The sequence below is a fragment of the Lissotriton vulgaris genome, chromosome 4_1 (genome assembly GCF_964263255.1).
Source record: "Lissotriton vulgaris chromosome 4_1, aLisVul1.2, whole genome shotgun sequence".
NCBI classification, from domain to species: domain Eukaryota; kingdom Metazoa; phylum Chordata; class Amphibia; order Caudata; family Salamandridae; genus Lissotriton; species Lissotriton vulgaris.
The window spans coordinates 1,905,506,762-1,905,528,692 of record NC_141691.1 but is presented as its reverse complement, the minus strand read 5'-3'; the positions used below and the strand labels follow the sequence as shown (position 1 = coordinate 1,905,528,692).

The following is a 21,931-nucleotide window of genomic DNA, read 5'->3' as shown; positions in this document are numbered from 1 at the left end:
GGTATCTTAGAAAACGGAAACCTTTCATAGCTACTTCAGACCTCAAAATGACGGTCCAGGCATTAGTAATCTCAAGGATAGAATACAGATGCAAAACTCTAGCAGGACTACCCAAGATTTCAACAGCCCCTCTAAAAGCATGTCTTAATGCGGCTACGAGACTTATTACAGGCTCCAGAAAATTTGACCACATCACCCCTCATCTGAAAGCGCTTAATTGGCTACATTACGAAGCAAGAATCTAACTAAAGATGGCATGCATCACACACAAAGCGATTCACTACAAAACACCATTATACCTAGCCCGGAAAATCACATTATTAGGAGACAGCAAAGTCTTGCGGAGCCATTGAGATCTCTTACTGAAACCTGCCCTCTTCCTTAAGAAGAGAACTTATGACAGAGCTTTCTCTGGATCGGCATCAAGAATGTGGAACTCACTTCCACCGAGCATTAGATAAATCGCGTCCACTTCAGCTTTCAAAAAAGAAGCCAAGACATTTTTTGTGAGCAAATTCATCCCATAATAACAATTGGCTAGGCTCTATTGGTTGCTTTCCTGATCACACACCCTGTTAATACTAATCAATAGCTTGTAATCATCAGGACATTATATATGATGATGAAAATGATGATGAAAGTACAAATTTTCTCTCTAAAATCAATGCGTACATACAGATGATCCTGTAAGCACAATTGTTTCTCTCAAAGTATTGTATGCCTGTTATTTGCTTATGATCGTGTCAAACTTACTGTACTAAGATTAGGAATATGTAAATGTGAAGCACTCTGATACCCTCTTGGGTCATGTCCGCGCTATATAAAACACTGAATGAATAAATAAACTAGGTGGATCTTCAGGATTTGTAATGTCTTTTGGAAAGGAAGTGTGTGTATGTGTGAGTGTGGGTGTTTCTTTTTGATGGAAAAAAGGTGAACTCGTTTTCTGAAAACGTGAGTGCTTCTGGATACATGGTTATACAATTTGTAGGCGTCAGAGGAAGAAATAAAAGGTCTAGAGAAATGATTTGAGTTTCTGGTTTTGAGAGCTGCTATTTGGAAAGATTTATGATCGGGTCAACTTTTGTAGGTTTTCGTCTAGGAGCGAATCTCTCCTGTCTCATTTGCTTCAGTTTCTACTTTCTCAATTAAGGCTTTTCCATGAACAGCCATTAGCAAAGCCAATAGGTCTTGCCTTTATAAAGAGAGTGCCAAGTGGTCGGGTTTGCCACTGCTTGTTTGTAACGTGTGTTATTAAAAAAAAAGGAAAAGTAAACACATATTTTAAAGTATAGCAAAACTTTACATCGAATTACATAATTTCAATATTTATAAATTACCTGCTTTATTTTCCAAATACGTTTCACTAATGAAACTCTGAGCATAATGTAAAAGAAAAAGGGCCCGCCAGATACCTGCCAATGCCACAGGACTCAGAACCGAGACATGCTCCAGTTATATGCTCCTAAGCAGTAGCCAAAGGGAGCACATTTATGGTCCACCACAAGAAGAGGCAGCTCCTTTTCATCCATGCCAAGTACACCTTCTGTCTCAAATGTTAACTGAGTGAGTGCAGCATCTATCCCATTCGTCAGCACCATAAAAGCATTTGGGCTCCAGTACCTGTGCATTCTTGCAATTTGTGGGATGTAGGACATAAAACAAAACCAATGCTTAAAATCTCCTCTTTAGTCATACCCTATCAATAATACACCTGTTTTCCTTTTACAGATAAGCTGAGATGGGTGGGGAGCAATCCTGAGAGCATGGGGTTGGCGTGAGTATTTGGAGGTGGGGGTAATCAGTACACAATTTGAGAGAGCGAGAAAACACATGCACTCTCATGGAGTGCTGAATGAAAACGAAAGCAGTTCTCTGAATGTGAGAAATCGAAAGTTACGAGTGATCCAATCTTAAGGATATTAAATGTCTTTGCTCCAGTGGAGGGACAATCACAAAAAGGCGAAAAAAAGCTACTGAATAACAAATTAGCAAATGAGAGTAAGCAGTAAGCTACCCAGTGGTAATCAATGGATGGGCTCTAAGCTTACCATACGTTTTTGGTATGGTCCACAAGAGGACTCTCAACAATAGTCAGAAGGATGCAAAATTTGAAAAGGATGGTTGGCATATTCAGAGAATCGACCCCCTAGGCACTTGAGCCCATACAAAACTATGAAACATATGTTCCCTCATACAACACAATCCAAGTTCATCCGTAATATGAAACCATAGCAAATTATACTCTCAGTTATCAAATGTGACTTTCAAATGGATTGACGGATTATTTCCAATTATTTTCCAATAATGACTTTGTAAAATCTTACCTATATAAATGTATGATTTTAATTGTATAACTGGGTGGTTTTTCTATTCTCATGTGCCACGCTGCATGATCATCCATTTATCATTACCATCGTTTTAATTGATATGATGCTGCATAATAGGGATAATGAACTATAAATGTAGTATATTATACCTCTTCCAGTTCATATCATTTTCGAAAAAAAATGAAGTATATTCTTTAAATCTGAAAGACGTCTTTTTATTGCTAGGCAGTTATGTCACTTTGTAAACCCCTGCTCTACATTATACCTGCAACAGGTATAATGTATGCAGGGTGGGCATTCCAGCGCAGAAATGGCTCACTGCTTGAAGCAGGCGTAAGGGGTGATGCAGGCCTTTTCACATGGGGCTTGAAATGATACATTGCTAGAGTTGCGTCTGTTTCCAGACATACTCAAGCAATGTGCCATTTTTGCACCAACAGATACGTTAGGATTCCTGACGTATCTGTCAATCCGAGCAACATAGAGCGCCATACAGTAAATACGGCGCTTCCATGGTTCCGCAAGGAGAGCGCACTGAAAAGTACTGCATTGCTGTTTTACAGCAGCAAAACAACACTTTTCATAAATGAGGCCCTCAGTGACTGAAAAGGAAATGTTGGTTTGCGCAACAGCACTTGGATGTTTTTGAAAATACATTTGGCAAAACATGTTTCTACTAATATGTAACAAACCTTTAATGTAATTGCTTACCCCTGACCAAGCGTGTCCCAGAATTGCCAGATTTTCCATGCAGTTACAAGGTTTCTTATACAATAAGGTGCATGTTCCTGGGGCACAACATTTAACTTCCGAATTCCTGGCAGAGTGTCTATTCCCATAGTTGAGGTGGAAAGGCGAAATGTGATGAATAATGCAGTGAAGTTGAGTGATGGAAGTGTACAGCACATAAGCAGGTTTGCAATTGCAAAGAATAATGAAAGAAGGATCCATGACGTGGAAAGTTTATTTTGGTGGCTCATTGATGCTGAGCCAGCAAGGTTGGGAGTGCAGACACTGTCAACAATGCCTTGCATGATGGTTGGTGATAATCCTGAGTTATTAGCTGTACCTGAAGAACTTTTCCTGAGTGTTTATCTTTGCCTGGATCTGTTAACATCCCTCCTCTGGAGAAGAACAGCACTAGTAGGAAGAGAGTTAAACCTCCAAAATCATATCATTTGAAGAATATGTACTTTTTCATGAACCTTCATAAAATACATTCTTTAAAAATGTTGGTTTATCTTGCATGTGTTCCTGAATATTTTATTCTTCTGTTATACGAACTGAACTTGTTTTTCCCTCAGAGTCCTTTATTCTTTGTTTGGTTCTTGTGTGCATGTTTCGCAAAAACACAACAACAAAAACAAAGGGGAGGTTGATTGTAGTGAAGGGACCTTGTGACGTCAACTTGCTGAATATGTCCGCTACCTATGTCTCAGGTTCTGAGTGGGATGTTGTGGTAGGACATTTACAGTTGGTGAGCAGCAGCTGGAGTTAATGATGGTCAAGAGGGGTCTCTCATAACCCTACACTGTTTGGATAATAAATACAGTTGAATATGGATTACAGTGGGCCAATCATCATTACTTAGACATTTATTTATTGCAGGGGGTCCTTTGCAACAAAAATATACAATATCCTCTTATTCCTATTTTATATTTAAGTAAGGATCAAAAAAGATGTTCTTATAATGATGACATACATTTGCCTTCTCCTCAGTATACTACAGAGAGGTACCTTCTATAAATGTAAGCTGCACTTTGAGGCAAATCATACTTTAACAACTGTCTGGCTCCTCAAAATGTATTTACAAGTCTCTTGACTAATCAATGTTTTGAATCATACATTTAATAATATTTCATTTCACTGACACCACCCTATTTCCCATGTTGCCTTTTTTGGCCTCTAAGTGTATATATGGTAACATTACATTTGTATTCGGAATTACTTTGTATAGTTGAGGTATATTTCTGTGAAAATAACTTTTAAAGTAGAAAAATACGCCAGCCTGTTGTCTGAATAATAATGAAGCTGAGCAAGTTATTTAAAAATGAAAAACAAGTTAAAAAGAGTCCTTAGTGCTTCGTGAGATCATCAGTGCAACGATTCCTGCATTGTTCTTATATCGTTCATTTCATCATCCTTCCTGCACCCATGTGGCAGTTGTCGAAGAAAAGATGGTAATCCGTTCCTCCTTCCCTTACAAAATCACTAACCGTTTTACCTTGCACCGGCTTTGACTGGGTAACCTAGAAATAAAACCTAAAATCAGTGAAAGTGAATAGAAATCATAACTATTTGAGAATGCATAGGAACATTGCACACAAGCACACACACCACATAAACACACACATCCATAGACATGCAGTGCTAAAAGCAAGAACATGCCCCTTATAATTCAAGCTTCATAAACCATATTACATCTAAAGTAACTCAGCCAGAAATGTATCAGTCCATACCTTCATTAGAGCATCACAGGGATTAACAGAGAGCCTAAAACAATGGGCACGATTCACAGAACTAACTTAAGACAAAATCCTAAACTTATCACTTTTGGTATTCACAGAAGTTAGGATTTTGTCTTAAGACAGACTTAAGTTAGGATTCTGTTTTAAGTCTGTTTTAAGACAAAATCCTAACTTCTGTGAATACTAAAAATAGTAAGTTTAGGATTTTGTCTTAAGTTAGTTCTGTGAATCAGCCCCTATGAAAATATGGAACCCCACTAGAAAAGTGTCCCCTAACACTGCGTGTGTGGCAGAGGTTTTGGAACACAAGCATGTTTATATATTCTCCTGGGATGTCGCACTAAATTGAGAACGTGTTTTGGGGATTCCAGTTAATGATCAAATGACCCAATAGTAACTGTAACACAAATTCATTCACTTAGGTTTTTTTAGTTCCTTTAAAACCTTTCAAAATTCTAATAGGTAACATGACAAATAACCTTTTCCTCCCTCAACTGCGAGCCGCTTCTGCTCGATTGGCAGACTTCAGCCCTCATTACGAGTGACACTTTTAACTACAGGACAGAGGTGTGAACTAAATCTGCCCTTCAAAACTCAGTTCCGTTACAAAATGCATTTAGCCGGACAACAACGTACTATCTCACAGGTAAAAAGGTCTAATATAGCAATGATTTTAATTACCACCAGCGCTATTGACAGCTTTATTTATTCAACTTTGTTTTCCCAACAAATTCATAGGCAAGAAATTAGTCCAAGATATTTTACATTTAGCTGGGAAGTACAAATACAAAAAAATATATATATTGTAAGTTCTCCTTTCTTGGTTGTGGCTAAGATCCTGATTCAATTTTTGACGGACAACACTCCATGGGACAGACAAAATTATTTGGCCCTCATGGTGGAGGGAACAGCCATCAAATGTATATATTAGCACCAAGTAGGTGGTCATTTATAATGCATGGCCATCAAGGTGGTTCCTGTCAATGTGCCAGGCAGTGTCAGCAATACGCAAACCTGCACCAAACCATTTTCTTTTTTTATTTAAAAAAAAAGAATGGAATGTTCTTTTTGGGAATAAAAGAAATAATGACCCCCTTCCCCACCATGGGAATTATGTTCTATGGCGGGGAGGAGCATTATTTGATTTTTACTCTCCCTCATCACCAGGCTTGCCTGGCGGCGACAGACAGTAAACAAATGGGTACATGCCCACGCATCCTGATTGGATGGGAGGACATGTAGCCATTTCTACGACGGCCCTTACTGCATCAGAGAGGTTTGGCTATGGCAGTGATTGAGTAGTCGCTGCCATAGCCAAACCGAAGGTCCGCCTACATTTAAATCAGACGGCCTGACCTGCATGCTGGTGGTATGTATACTCTGTCACGACAGATTATATGTACTGCCCACATTTAAATCGGGCTCTGAGTCAAGTTGATCCAGGGGCGTCACTAGGGTTGGTGTCACTCGGTGTGGGTAACTCATGGTGTCACCCCCTCACGATTTACCGCATGGACCTCCTCAGCTCCGAGTCCACCAGTGGGCACAGTTGGCAAATAATGGGACCACAGGACAACACAACACTAAACAACATGGCAGCATACCACCAAGGTCAACACCTGAGATCCACATTATAGCATCATTGCTTTGGACAACTTAACACATGGAGCCATAATGCATAACACAGCATGGACATTACATTAGAAGGAATGAAGCCACAGTGGAAAACGTGATGGCACCATATTAAACAACATGGCACAACTTTGGTTAACATGGCATCACAATGAACAGCACAGCATCACACTAGAGAGAAGGACACCACAATAGACAAAAAATCGCCACACTAAATGCAATGGCCCAACAATGGATGATGTGACACCAGCTTAGCAACATGACACCAACTAGACGAAATGACACCACTCTGGATACCTGGATGGCGCAACACTGGTCAATATGGCACCAGACTAAACAGTGTGGTACAAAACTAAGTAATACTGACCGACAGTAGGCCTCAAGAACCCTCACTAAACCATAACACTAGACTGCACCCCATGTTATGTGGCACTAGTCAAGAAAAACAGCACCACACTGCACAGGCAGGCGCAAGACTAGACTGAAAGACACTGCACTGAACAACACGGCAGCAACACACTTGACAATATGATGACACAGTCTGGCTTGACAACACAGCACACTCTGGGCGAAACTAACTGCCACATTAAAATGTGGAGAAAGCTCCTAATAAGAGTACCTCGAGACTGACAAAGCAAATAGGTACGTAGCTGTTCTTAGTACAGCAGGTGCAGTGGCACCGGGGCTCTGGGGTGTAACGTGCCCAATCTCATGTCAATTGTTACTATTTTTTGCTCTCTCACACGGAGGTGATGGTCACATTTCCTCCTGCTTTCACTAGGGCCCCTAGTGCCCCTAGTGCCCCACGGAAAGCAACACAAAAAAAAAACAGTAAATACCCATTGCAAAAAAGTCCCGAGTTTCAAAGCGCAGTCCTTCCTGCGGAACACACTTGGCAACCACTGTTTGTAGAAACCAATATCCATCTAAAACAATTTCTTTTCTAATCACTCTGCTAATAGTCTAATCGCACAGCGTGCAGTAAAAACTGCAAGTTAATGGGTGCCCTGTCTGAGTGTATTAGCGTGCAGAAAAAAACCACACACATCACGGAGGGCAAAGAGAGGGAGAGGGGTGGGGAGGCGCAGAGGGCTTGTGCCACCAGCATCCTGAAATGAGCCCAGGCATGCCTTTCTGGAAAAATCATCCTGTACAGCAGATATCTGTATTATTTAGAGAAATCCATATTTATTTTTTCACACTTATGTGTATAATTCAGGAATTCATCGAACTAACCGAGATAGTCAAATATTTGTTCCAGCCACTCAAAAGTTTTAAAGTGGTTTAGGAATCAAGCTGCTCCTGGATTTTTTCCTAACTTTGCTACTTTTATTGCAGGTCTATGGCCCCTCTGAATTTAACCATTAATCAATTCCAGCCTACCCCTCTTCATAGGAGAACTCTGTTTTGGTCCATAAGATATAAGAATGGAGTTTCCACTAGTATATTAGACTGCTACTGGACTTTTGGGAATAGTAACCTGAATTATGACAGCCCAATGTGGCATAAATAAGGCCACGAATTGTAGGAATAAAGATGAAGCCCCAGATTTCAATATCAGGCTGTGCAGTATCTCACCTCAGTTACCCATTAAGGTCTGATTGGGAATCCTCAGGTAAATAGGGTGGAAATGGCTGTAGTTGTGGTAGTTACTGCTATTTAGATTCTGGTTCAAAGATTTGTGGAATCAAAACTAGTCATTACCGCACGTATCTTGTGGAAGTAAAGGGCTGCCTGAGACACCTATGACACTATCATGCAGTGACATAGAGATACCACACCCCATGTGTTACTAGAGTTTCACCGTTGGGCAAACTCATAAGATGATGCTTATGTTGCAGTGGTGAAACGAGTCAGAAAACCCATTTCCTGGAGAAGATTTTTACCCGCTTTGCACCACACAAGCCAGGTTATAGATTCTCACAATACCGCCATGTCTTTGATTACAACACTGTATGGATGATTGTGAAATCTAGCTGCATGTTTGGGCAGACATGTTTTACTAGAGTCTGTCCTCTGGAATCGCCTTGCCATATACATTTCCAAATAAATGAAAATTGGCTAAAGCAGAATCCAGAAAAGACATTCATCTCATATATTGTGGTCAATTATTTCTGGCTTATGCCTAGCATAACAAACAGGGATGTGTGTTTAGCATGTAGGGCAATTTACAAAAGTACATCAATGATGATCTAAATAAACAGAGATGTGTGAAAATGGAATGTTAAAATTAGCCAGTATGTCTGGTTATGTGTGGGAAAGCCTGTGTTTTCTGGTGGCTGACCACCCACTCTTTGTATAACGGTGTGCTGGGAGTGCACACCCATGAATGAAACAGGTTGCTTGTGTTCCGGTTCAGGGAAGACCTGGCTTGGCAGTTCGGGCTGGACTGTTCGGATTGGAGCAGGATCAAAACTGATTTGCATGTAACCTGGTCCAAACTGAGGCGATACAGTGTGCAAAAAAGACAATGGATTGTGATGCGACCCTGAGTAATTGCCATCGGCTGAGATAAGCATGCCATAACCCACTTTTTTATTTACTCCAATTTAAGAGGGTGCTAAAGATGCTGCTCTTTATAGAACGCTACATCTTGATGCAGTAACAGTGGCCATACGCTGACAGACCTCAGATACCTCTCCAATCACCTATTTACTATATAACTATATCTTTGACTTCAACACTGTATAGAACTCCACTGCCTTAGTCTTGATTTCTATTAGAAGCCTGCTGTGGTCCCTATGAAGCCAAACAACCAATATTAAAAGCGATAAAGACATAAATATCTAAACAAAAATGTGAAAAGTTAGAAAAATTATATTTGGAACTCTATAACAAACATTTAAAAAATGTAGCAAGTAAGTGTTGCAGTAAGAAAGGATGTATGCGTTATGATATGGTTTTTATGATTAGCTTATTTAACTGGAAATTACACTATTGAAAAATAAAAACAACAAAAAAAGTTACATTTCGAACTTTTAGTTTGGAACAAAATACAAAGACAGTTTGCATTTGGAGTTTAAGGTTTTGAACGTTTTCCTTTTCAAACTAAACAATTCAAACTTTCATTCTCTGGAGTAAGCAGGGCTGCTGGAAGATGCTTAGCAGTTCCTCCCGAATGTTGTGCATACTGTGCAGAGAAGCTCATTACTCTAGTAGGTTTTAGACTAGAAGAAATTGTCACACTATAAAACAGTGTATCATTATGTCTAGGAAACAATGCACCCTGTGCAACAATCCTCATCACGTATTGCAAAACGTTAAACAATTGTTACCAACCTCCCACTTTTTAGACATGTGCTTAGCATCAACAACCACAGTGTTTGATTGGATACCATAATTATCGCCCTTGTGGATTAGATTTGCGCTGCCATCTTCTAGTGTAACCCTACAAAACAAAAGAATATGGAACTATTTGGTACAAATACGAATGAAAATATTACAAACTTTTAATGGCATGCAACAACAGAGCTGCTACTGGTATTGTGAACATAGATCACACGCGTGCACATTTATAGTTCTAATACCATATTCAATTAGGATAGGTCTGTGATGAGAAATGCCCCTGTCAGAGCAGCTTCCTATGATGCACACATGTACATTTGCCCCATATTGAGTGGAAACTCCGACCTGGTCAATAGGGATACTGTTTACAGTCTGGGCTTTTGCGTGATAATTTAATGCATTCTGGGTGTTGTGGTCTTGTTTTTCTTCCATTGAACTAGAGTGCTTCCTATAAAGCAATGTTGAATGGGCCTCACAGTCACGGATCTATGCTATGCTTAGGTAGCACACAAGGACCTTTTACATTCTGGGACTAGGATTACAAAACGAAAACTACCATGATGCAAAGAAAAACAGCAGTAGTAGCTACACTACTCATACCTCGCAGGGAATGTGTATTTAGCATAAAGGGCAATGTGCAAATGCACATCAATGATGATCTAAATAAACAGGGATGTGTGAAAATGGAAAGTCAAAATTAGTCAGCATGTCTGGTTATGAGTGGGGAAGCCTGCATTGCCTGGTGGCCGCCCACCCGTCCTTCGTATCATGTGTGCATGTGGAGAAGCTGGGAGTGCGCACCCTTGAATGAATGAAAACGTACAAAGAGCAAACTGACACCCAGAGGGTGTCCTGGTGCTGAAAAAACTAACCAAAGAAGAGCAAAGCACAGACAAATTACGAAAGTTGTAAAAGCCAAAACAGTTTTACATTTGTTTTCCTGAAAAGGATGGGATTATGAAGTCCCCTGCTCAGGCAAGGGAAGGGAATTCCATAATTTGTCTGAGAGGTAAAAGAAAGACCCATTATTCTGGAAACTGTTGGGCATATTTATGGAATTATCACGCCGCGCAGCAAGTCATCTTGCTTGCTGCGCTGTGCTGCGTGGTAGGGAAAGGGCAGGTATGTGCCGTACATAACAATATACGGTACATGTCGGCCATTTCCCAGCTCTGGCGCACAATGTGATGCCTAGCACCAATGCAGGCACCCTTGCACAGGTTTTTATGCAGGGACACTTTCCTGTACGAAAACAACCCTGGGAGGCATTTTCCTCTTTCTGTGTGTGTTGCAGGATGAAATGAAATGAAATACCAGTATTTGTAAAGTGCACAGCTACCTCCGAAGGGGTGTCCCAGCGCTGGGGGCCCTCAGGAAGATTAAGCGAGCTATTGTCCAGAGTCACATGGTGCTGGGATAACCTGCCTCCAGAACTGGGGATCGAACCATGAACCTCGTAGTCCAGTCAGGCACCCTGGCCGCTGCGCCACACCTCTTCCACTTCCACAATGCAGCACTTAAAGAAAGAGGAAGTAACGGGGAGAAATAAAAATATTTTTCTTTGTTCCGCTTCACCTGGGGAGGCGTAGCAGTTTGATGCATTCCCTGGTTTACCAGTGTCGGTAAATCTGGGAATGCACCGAAATTCATGGGTCGATGCGCGGGAACCACCACGCTCCACCCATGGAACGCCTCCTCAAGGCAGAGAAAAACAGCACAGCAATTTTTGTGCTGCGTTGCGTTACTCTGGATTTACCGAGCCATTCAGGGGCATGCAAGGTGGCCGTGCGTGGCATGCTAAACCTGACTTAGATTTTGCGTTGCCTTGCGTGCTGCAAGAGCGACGCAAACACCTACATGAATATGGCCCTGTATCTGCAAAGTGATTTGGAACCCTTTTCAAACAAAGCTTTTTATGGTTCCTGTTTACTAACAACATCAGTGCAGGAGTGGACTGCTAAGACTTCAGAAGCTCTGGGCAGAATGTCCTCCAATGCAGCACTACACTATGTACAATTCGTGTCAGCACTGACGTAGTAATTAGGAGGAAGGAACCACTCTAGAAACGGTGTTAACACAATGTGCCTTTTGACTGGTTTTCTCTTTAGTGATGCAACTAAGGGGACCATCTACAGTGGAGATGCACTGAAGCAGCAGAGGAGTGGTTCAAAGCCGTTGAGCCAATTTTTCCCAGGTATTAAATTATTAACACTCATAAAATTGGTTATGGATATTTGTTTTACACCAAAAATGATTGTTTCTTGTTTAATCCTTCGTACATATTTGATGATATGTACAACTATTCTCACAAAATTTACTGGTCACAAATTGGCATCATTTGAAGCTGCATTACACAGCCCAGACGCCTGATGCATAGATCTGGACATCCACCAAGCCTCAGGGTAAAATACTGGCAAGATAGATCAGGTGGTTAATGCACTTGTTCCAGGGGTCTGAGAGTTAGCATTTATTTATTCACAGGTTTCAATTGCTGTAAAGTAGCCTGAGGTGTTATTATGCTTGATACAGATCACTGTGTGTAACCTGCATGCAATTTGTTTGATTGCTAGTGAGGTTGCTCTGTGGAATTTTGTGCTTAGTGCTGAATTTCTTGTATAACATAGTGCAGACAGCTGCTCCTAAACTGAAAAGGCATACATGTAAAGTCTTGACAGTTTTGATTCAATTTTACGTTTCCCTTCATGCTGGTAAAAGCGTATTCTACAAAGGCCAGAAGCAATTCACTTTGATATATGTGCCATATAAAAGTTTGCTGTTAGTGGCATCACAGTAGAGACCTACACATTACACATAAATTACAGAACTAAAGAAAGTAAAACGCATCCCAGGGTTGGCATAGCACACCACTCTCTGATTGCAAGCACACAATTCAGAGAATTCACACAAACCCACAAGAGCTTGCTCATTTATACACCATCTATATATCATGACTTTTCTTATGCAGAAACATATAATGCTTGTTCATATTGAAGGAAATAACTAACCCTGGGCTTAATACTACGCGGAGCGGAGCACTTTGCAAATTGCACGTAACGCATATAACCAATTCACAAAAGTGATCTTTCACATTGAAAACATTAGGCAATGAGAGAGCTGATGATTTTGGAGTCCCCCCTAACCTAGGGGGAGGACCAAGCAGATGCCTTGAACACAAAGAGCATAAACAAAAAGCACATTTTGTTAAACTTCAGTGGTGGTCTCATCCTCTTAGGACCACCCGAAGCACAGTTATTGTAAACAAAAACAATCCCAACCAAAGGCCCTGCAAAGCATTATGGGACCAGATTAGCAGAGGGCAGTGAATATTATAGTATCCAATATCAAAATAATTCTACAAAGAGCTGCAGTTCACCTAGTCGTTACTAGATGTCCCTCACGAGTCAAATGCAAAGCATTGAAATTATTCTTACATCAAGCTGCAGTTCCACTAGTCGTTACTAGATGTCCCTTACTAGTCAAATGCAAAACCATTGAAACCCTTTCATCAAGCATTTGCATTTGACTTGTGAGGGACATCTAGTAACCACCAGTTGAACTGCAGCTCTTTGTAGAATTATTTTGATATTGGATACTATATAATATTCACTGCCCACTGCTAATCTCATCCCATAATGCTTAGCAGGGTCTTTGGTTAGGAATGTTTTTTTGCCAATAACTGTGTTTGGGGTGGTCCTAAGAGGATGGGCCACCACCAAATCGTTCAATAAGATGTGCTTTTTTTGTTTTCAAGGCATCTGTTTGGTACTCCCCCTAGGTTAGGGAGGATACCAAAATCATCACCTCTCTCACTTCTTGCTAATTTTTCAGTTTCACTTGTGTAAAAGTATTATATGCACTTTAGCATACAAAGGTAGAGATACTTATTTTATCATAAATGGCACTGTGCAGAATGCCACTTGCAATTATTTTGCAATTTTTTTCACAGTGCAGACAAGTACACAGTGTCATCAGCTACTACGCAAACTACGCCCAGGCCTAGAAGGAACCTCTCATTACAGGAGAGGGTGATGCATGCAAATTTGATGCTAAATGTCTGTCAAGACTGTCGGAAGGCTCCCAACTCCTCGCAGAGGCAGTATCGAAGATAGTCCCAATCGCCCGCCTTCCAGTGTCTCCGCTACTAAGGGCGAAGAACACCAGCTGAAGGGAAAAGGGGAAGTGGAAGAAAGAAGAGACAACTTGATCACTGTGGCCACCTGCACGGACTGCTGAACTTCGGTAATGCGTCTGCCGCCTGTTCAGGTAGAGGCCTAATGCACAGAGAAGGGGAATAATAAACAACAAACCACCTTTTCCTTATTTCCACTTTTAAAGAGTAAAAGAAACTTATCCTACCAGTGATGTTCAAGGTATTAGCTACTCTTCTGGTGATATGTAGTGTGTGGAGGACCTTTCTTTCTGTAAGGTAAATGACACTATTACTACTTTAGAACTAGCTGCGACTTCTAAACTAAGTTTTTCTGACTACTTCTGCAAATACCTGTAAGGTCTCTCTCAGGAATTGAGTAAGTTCTCTTTATTTGCAACACTGTCTCTTGGCCAATGGACTCCTTGTTAGCACGCAAAAAGGAGCAAGGGAGGAACAGGGGAAAGGAAAGGTAGAGGGCAAGCGCAAGGAGGTAGGATAGGCCAAATCGCTGCTATGGTCAAATGCGGCTGTCTTACTGTCTGTACTTGCAGGTTGAAGCTTGGAAAGTTGTCTGTCCAGTAGGCGCGAACAGACTCCTCGCTGCAGCAACCTTTTTGAATGCTCCAACTTTCAACTGTTGTAGGCTGCTTCTAGTAGTGCAACCCTAAAACGACCGCTGCTGGACTGACTTCACTCCAGACTCCGTCAAGGATTTCCTCAAGTTGTTCAAATTACTCTATTCCAATGAACTATAGCCGAATATTCACTAAACTTAATTCCAAGTCTCAAAACTATGAATGTACTCGGAATTCAAGGCTCCAAACCAGGAATTAGCGCAGAGCCTCGAAACCCGACTGCTGCCTCAGAAACTAACGCGTTGAAGTGCGCAGTTCGTAACGCTCGTTCTCCCTCCGATAACTAGACCGCAAACTCTCTCTCTAGTGGTTGCACAGAATGTCCCATGCGTCGGCCACCTTGAGTGGTAAACTATTTACATAACGAACTTTTAACAAAATAACGGTGCCATACTACAGGTCAAAGAAGTCTTTTTAACAAGGGTACGGAAACCACACATTTACCCTATGGAGTTTAGTTTTGGCAAAAGACTTAACCCGCCCCACAGGAGTACTAATGGCTGCAATGTGAAGGTTCCTGACAGTACCCCCTCTTAACGACCGATTTATCGGTCCTGGCTTGAGTGGTTTTCTTGCATGAAATCTCTTAATCAGTAGTGGGGCATGAATGTGAGACACAGGTTCCCAGGATCTTTCTTCTGGACCATAACCCCGCCAATCCACTAAGTAATGACGTTTCCCTTTCTTGAATTTGGAATCTAAAATGTCTTTGACTTCATATTCAGAATGACCTTGAACCTGTAGGGGTTCTGGGGGTTTACTCAAACGCATTTGTGGCTTGGTCTTTTTCAATAACGATACATGAAAGACAGGATGAATACCTAACTTAGCTGGTAGTTTTAATTTTACAGTCACTGGACCCAACACCTTCTCCACTGAATGAGGACCCACAAACCTAGGTTGGAACTTCCTATTCCCCTTCAAAAGAAGATTCTTAGTCGAAAGCCACACCTGATCTCCTTCTTGATATTGGGGAGCGGCCTGCCTATGCTTATCTGCACATTTCTTATATGAGGTCTTAGCTTTAATTAAATTTTGCTCAGCAGACTTATGTAGAGTATGGATGTCAGTAATCAAATTCTTAACTGCAGGGACCTCCAAATCTTCTTGGGTAACAAAGGGGTTTGGGTGACGGCCAAAATTCAAGAAAAACGGGGAATAGCCAGTGGAGGAACTCCTAGCGTTGTTACAAGAAAATTCAGCCATCCACAGCCAATCCGACCAGTCACCTCCCCGATCCAAGAGAAACAGACGGAGATATTGTTCTAACTCTTGATTGATTCGCTCCATCTGACCATCAGACTCAGGATGGTAACTGGTCGACAATCTACTCTCAATTCCTAAACCTTTAAGGTAAGCCTGCCAGAAATGAGAAATAAACTGCGGTCCCCGATCAGGCACCACAATTTTAGGAACTCCATGCAACCTGACTATCCTTTCACTAAAAACTCGGGCCAATTCTGGAGCAGTGGGAAGGCCAGTTAGAGGAACAAAGTGACTCATCTTAGTGAAAGTATCCACAATCACCAAAATGGTATCGTATCCCTTACTCACAGGCAGATCCACAATGAGATCCATAGAGATGGTATGCCAAGGATGGGTAGGGGTGGGAAGAGGTTGCAAAAATCCCTGTGGAGCCTGTCGACTAGGTTTACTTCGGGCACATAACTCACAAGACTGCACATATTGTTTGACATGAGCGGACAACCCAGGCCACCAAAAATAACGCCGCACCAAATCCAAGGTTTTGGAAATTCCCTTGTGTCCAGCCAAAGGGTGATCATGACAACTTTGTAACGCCTTTTGCTGGAGAGTTGAAGTGGGAAGATACAGAGTTTCCTTAAAGTAAGGCAATTGTTGATGACAATGTCTGTCATTTCCCAACGAGACCCACTTCTGAATTTCTTCTGTAGTCAAACTTTTCCGGACCTCTTCCTGAAAGTTGTCTAAAGAGAGAGTACAAATAATTTTGGTTTTGGGAATGATTGGTTGCGGATCCACAGGATGTTCACATTCTTCCGTATTCAAACGGGACAAGGCATCCGCCTTTCCATTCTTGGGACCAGGACGATAGGTGATTACAAAATCAAAATCCGCAAAATATAGCGACCAACGTAGCTGTCGTGGAGTCAATGTCTTGGCAGTCTTTAAAAATTGAAGATTCTTATGATCTGAGAAGACTGTCACCGTGTGTTTGGCCCCCAACAAATAATGCCTCCAGTCTTCGAAAGCATCCTTCACTGCTAATAACTCTTTTTCCGAAATGGTGTAATTGAGTTCAGACGGATTTAATTTCCTGGAACGGTATGCCACCGGATGAAGTTGCCCAGTGCTCCGATGCCGTTGCGAAAGAACTCCTCCAATGGCTTGGTCTGAAGCATCAGCTTCTACGAAGAAGGGTTCTTCCGGATCAGCATGTTGCAAAATGGGAGCAGTTACAGATTTCTTCTTCAGATCCTGGAAGGCCTCTTCAGTCTCTGTGGTCCATTCGAACTTGACGCCTTTCTTCAACAAACGCGTTATTGGAGCAATCAACTGTGAAAATCCTTGGATGAATCGTCGGTAAAAATTGGCGAAGCCAAAAAATCTCTGAATCTCTTTAATGGTATGTGGGGCTGGCCAATCTTCCACAGCTTGCACCTTCCCAGGATCCATTGTGATTCCCTGAGATGAAATGACAAATCCCAAAAACTCCACTTGATTCACATGAAAAACGCATTTCTTCAATTTCACGAACAATTGATGGGCTCTGAGTCTCTCTAGTACCAATTGTACATGTTTTGGATGATCTTGCACGTTCTTGGAATAAATCAGAATGTCATCCAAATAAATGATGGCAATATTGTCAATCAAATCGCTCATGATGTCATTTATGAAGTGTTGAAACACTGCAGATGCATTACACAACCCAAAGGGCATCACACAATATTCAAAAAGGCCGAATTTAGTGCGAAAGGCCGTTTTCATTCATGCCCCTCCTTCATTCGTATAAGGTGGTAAGCACCCCGTAGATCAAGCTTAGTAAACACGTGAGCTTCTTTAATCTGATCCAACAAGACGGAAATCAATGGCAAAGGGTATCTGTTCTTTATGGTCACTTGATTCAGTGTGCGGTAATCAATACACGTTCTCAAACTTCCTTCTTGCTTCTTTGGAATGAAAAATAGTGGAGAAGAGACTGGTGATTGAGACGGCCTGATAAATCCATTAGCGAGGTAACGGTCCAAATACTTCTTTAGGTGTTCATTCCCAGCTTCTGTCAGGGCATAAATTCTACTGCAAGGAAGGACGGCCCCAGGTACTAAATCAATAGAACAATCGTATGAGCGATGAGGCGGTAAACTTTCCGCTTCCTGTTCACTGAAGACTGCCTCTAAGTCTCGGTATTCTATGGGAATTTCTCCAGAAGTAATAACTCCAATAGACTGGCCTCCAAATGAAAGCAGAGATGCCTGCGAAGGTTCCTCCGGTGCTTCTGGTGGACCGTAGCAGTGTTCCGAACAAAATTTAGATTGCATACTGACTGTTCTGTTCTCCAAATCGATGGTTGGATTATGAGTGGTTAACCATGGTAACCCTAAAATTAATTGAAATTGTGGTGCGTCAATTAAATTAAATTGCAAAATCTCCCAGTGACCATCAGATTGAATTAATGTTAATTCTTCAGTGTGACTGGTGATAGGACCCGATGTCAAATTCGTTCCATCCACTGCACGGACAGGTTCTTGTCTTTCTTTACGAATAGCTCGAATTCCCATTCTACGAGCATACTTGATGTCGCAAAAATTGCCAGTGGCTCCTGAATCCAACATTATGGCCACTCCGGAGACCTGAAATTCTCTGAACTTCAAGGTCATATGAAGAATTACATGAGGAGTCATGGTCTGTAGAGTATTCAAAATCACATGAGGTTCTGGAGTCGATTTATCTTCCTTCCCCACCAGAGCGACCCCGCCTACTGATGGCTCGTCTCGTTTCCCTTAAACTGAGTTTTGGGTCGCTTAGGACATTCCTTCACAAAGTGACCAGAGCCACCACAGTTCAAACATAATTTCTTCTGACGTCTCTGTTCCTTTTCTTCTTTACTCAAAGGCCCTCTAACTGCTCCAATCTGCATAGGTTCGATATCAGAAGTACTTCCAGAACTTCTCTGATCGAGTCCGATCAAAACGAGGAAAACTGACTTTCCAATCCTTCCTCTTCTCTCCCTTGCGCTCTGAATTGCGGAAATCCAATTCTAATACTAAATCAACCAACGCTGAAAGTTCAGTCGGACGATTAGGTACTTGAGCTAATGTGTCTTTAATTTCGTCTCGTAATCCTCTGTAAAACAGTGCCGCTCTCTTCTCTTCAGGCCAATTGGTTTTCAGAATAAGTTTATTGAATTGAGGGAGATAGGTGATCAAATCTTTTGTGCCTTGGCGTAACTCCAGCAACTCATTATCCGTGGCCTGGGAAATCCTTCTCCTGTCAAAAATTCTAAGAAATTCCCCCTTGAATCTGTCAAAATCACAAAGAAGGGGATCATCTCCACTAATCAAAGGCATGGCCCAATTGGCCGCATCTCCACCCAGATAAGAAAGAATAAAGGCCACCTTAGACTGAGCATCAGGGAATAACGTGGGACGACACATGAAATGTAACGAGCATTGGGTTAGGAAAAGTTGTGCCTTTTGAGGATCCCCTGTAAATCTTTCTGGGGCTGCTAAAGGAATTAAAGGAGAGACTGAATGAATGACCTGTGCGACTGACTTAGGATCTGGAGCTGAACTACTACTAATACTAGGAGTTGAAGTACTTTGAACGGGATTCCCCATTGCCAACCCATCTAACTTCTGAGTCAACGCCCTAGTCTCCTGACGAGATGCCACCAACTCTAACTTCAAGTTTTTGTTTTCCTCACGAACTGCGACTATCTCCCTTTGAATATCTCCTAGTAAATCTCCCAAGGCCTTCAAATTCAATCCCTCTGCCATACTGCCCGGGCGAAAAGAATACGTGGGCACTTCAAACTGTCAAGACTGTCGGAAGGCTCCCAACTCCTCGCAGAGGCAGTATCGAAGATAGTCCCAATCGCCCTCCCTCCAGTGTCTCCGCTACTAAGGGTGAAGAACACCAGCTGAAGGGAAAAGGGGAAGTGGAAGAAAGAAGAGACCCCTTGATCACTGTGGCCACCTGCACGGACTGCTGAACTTCGGTAATGCGTCTGCCGCCTGTTCAGGTAGAGGCCTAATGCACAGAGAAGGGGAATAATAAACAACAAACCACCTTGTCCTTATTTCCACTTTTAAAGAGTAAAAGAAACTTATCCTACCAGTGATGTTCAAGGTATTAGCTACTCTTCTGGTGATATGTAGTATGTGGAGGACCTTTCTTTCTGTAAGGTAAATAACACTATTACTACTTTAGAACTAGCTGCGACTTCTAAACTAAGTTTTTCTGACTACTTCTGCAAATACCTGTAAGGTCTCTCGCTCCTGCTTTAAATGGGTTTCTCTCAGGAATTGAGTAAGTTCTCTTTATTTGCAACGCTGTCTCTTGGCCAATGGACTCCTTATTAGCACGCAAAAAGGAGCAAGGGAGGAACAGGGGAAAGGAAAGGTAGAGGGCAAGCGCAAGGAGGTAGGATAGGCCAATTTGCTGCTATGGTCAAATGCGGCTGTCTTACTGTCTGTACTTGCAGGTTGAAGCTTGGAAGGTTCTCTGTCCAGTAGGCACGAACAAACTCCTTGCCTCAGCAACCTTTTTGAATGCTCCGACTTTCAACTGCTGTAGGCTGCTTCTAGTAGTGCAACCCTGAAACGACCGCTGCTGGACTGACTTCACTCCAGACTCCGTCAAGGATTTCCTCAAGTAGTTCAAATTACTCTATTCCAATGAACTATAGCCGAATATTCACTAAACTTAATTCCAAGTCTCAAAACTATGAATGTACTCGGAATTCAAGGCTCCAAACCAGGAATTAGCGAGGAGCCTCGAAACCCGACTGCTGCCTCAGAAACGAACGCGTTGAAGTGCGCAGTTCGTAACGCTCGTTCTCCCTATGATAACTAGACCGCGAACTCTCTCTCTAGTGGTTGCACAGAATGTCCCATGCGTCGGCCATCTTGAGTTGTAAACTATTTACATAACGAACTTTTAACAAAATAACGGTGCCATACTACAGGTCAAAGAAGTCTTTTTAACAAGGGTACGGAAACCACACATTTACCCTATGGAGTTTAGGTTTGGCAAAAGACTTAACCCGCCCCACAGGAGTACTAATGGCTGCAATGTGAAGGTTCCTGACAATGTCTAGATTTACTGAAACAGTTCCATGAGTTTTAAGCTTCGAACCTATGACCAGGAACAGGAATCATGTTAGTCTGACCTTTGAAAACTCGACACTATAAAACAGAGTCAATAAATCAACCGGTAATACATGTCTCTGTTCTATGATCAATGAGTAACATGTCTTTGTAGTTCAGAATAATATTACCTTACTCCCGAGTGGCTCATTACTCCCACAGATATAGGCAAGCTGCCCATAGGTCTGGTTAGCCGCTCTGCAAATACAACAGGTTGATTGTAGAGCTTGGTTAGTTGAGATTTCGTTTTCATGTCATGTGGAGGAACCCCGCCTGGAATAGAATATGCTGGTGGTTATCAAACAACTCTATTGCATAAAGTTTACAAAAATATATATTTTGGACTACTTTTAGTTAATACGAGTAATAAATGCTCAAGTAATAAAGATAGTGGACATGAAAGGCTAGAAGAAAGTTAGTTCACATTTGGTATTAAAAGGTCAAATCATTGTTATCCTGTAGGACGAGAAAGGTTTTCTTTAGATTAATCAATTTTTGTTATTTCCAATAAAGTTTCTCTGCGCTCTGCCTTCGTATCAATTCTAGGACAAATATTTGCCACTCTTTGGCTTATAATTAATGTCACTTGTAATGAATGCTCCGATTCCACTGCTGCCCAGGTAGTATCTTCACGTTGATAATGGTGCACAACTGGACGGCCATACTTTACCCATATTTAACAATTAGACATCCCCTCTTCTCCAGCTTCAGCCCTGTTTACTTTCTTTTGATTACTACCCTCTCCCTGACTCAAACATTAAAGGCCTGATTATGAGTTTGGAGGGCTGACCGGCCAAACACACGCATCTGTGCCCGCCAGGAGCCCACAGACCGCCGTATTACGAGTTACCTGGTGCCAGCGGTGTGAATGCAGAGATCTTGTGGCGGTGGTGAGTACTTTTTCTAAATATATCAATGCCTGTGTGTGAATTTCAACTGCTTATGTGTCAGATGCACACATATGCATGATACATGTGGAAATATACCGTCTACCCATTGTCTGAGTCCGACCCGTATGTGGCCAGTCCTGGCAATGGGTATATGGTAATAAACTGATTCACCTGTAGATCGTCGCAAACAGTGT

General features: G+C 41.8%; 1 protein-coding gene across 1 annotated transcript in view; it reads right to left on the bottom strand.

Annotated features, from left to right (window-relative positions):
• Positions 1-3,277: 3,277 nt before the first annotated feature.
• The window catches only part of LOC147724699 (uncharacterized), a 28,608-nt gene continuing 9,954 nt past the window's right edge, over positions 3,278-21,931 (bottom strand). The window contains exons 3-5 of the mRNA XM_086966233.1: positions 20,979-21,120; positions 9,710-9,818; positions 3,278-4,579 (exon numbers count right to left, since the gene is read on the bottom strand). Of these exons, the coding sequence (XP_086822359.1) occupies positions 4,460-4,579; positions 9,710-9,818; positions 20,979-21,120 (371 nt within the window). The 3' untranslated portion in view covers positions 3,278-4,459. The remainder of the gene's footprint in view (positions 4,580-9,709; positions 9,819-20,978; positions 21,121-21,931) is intronic.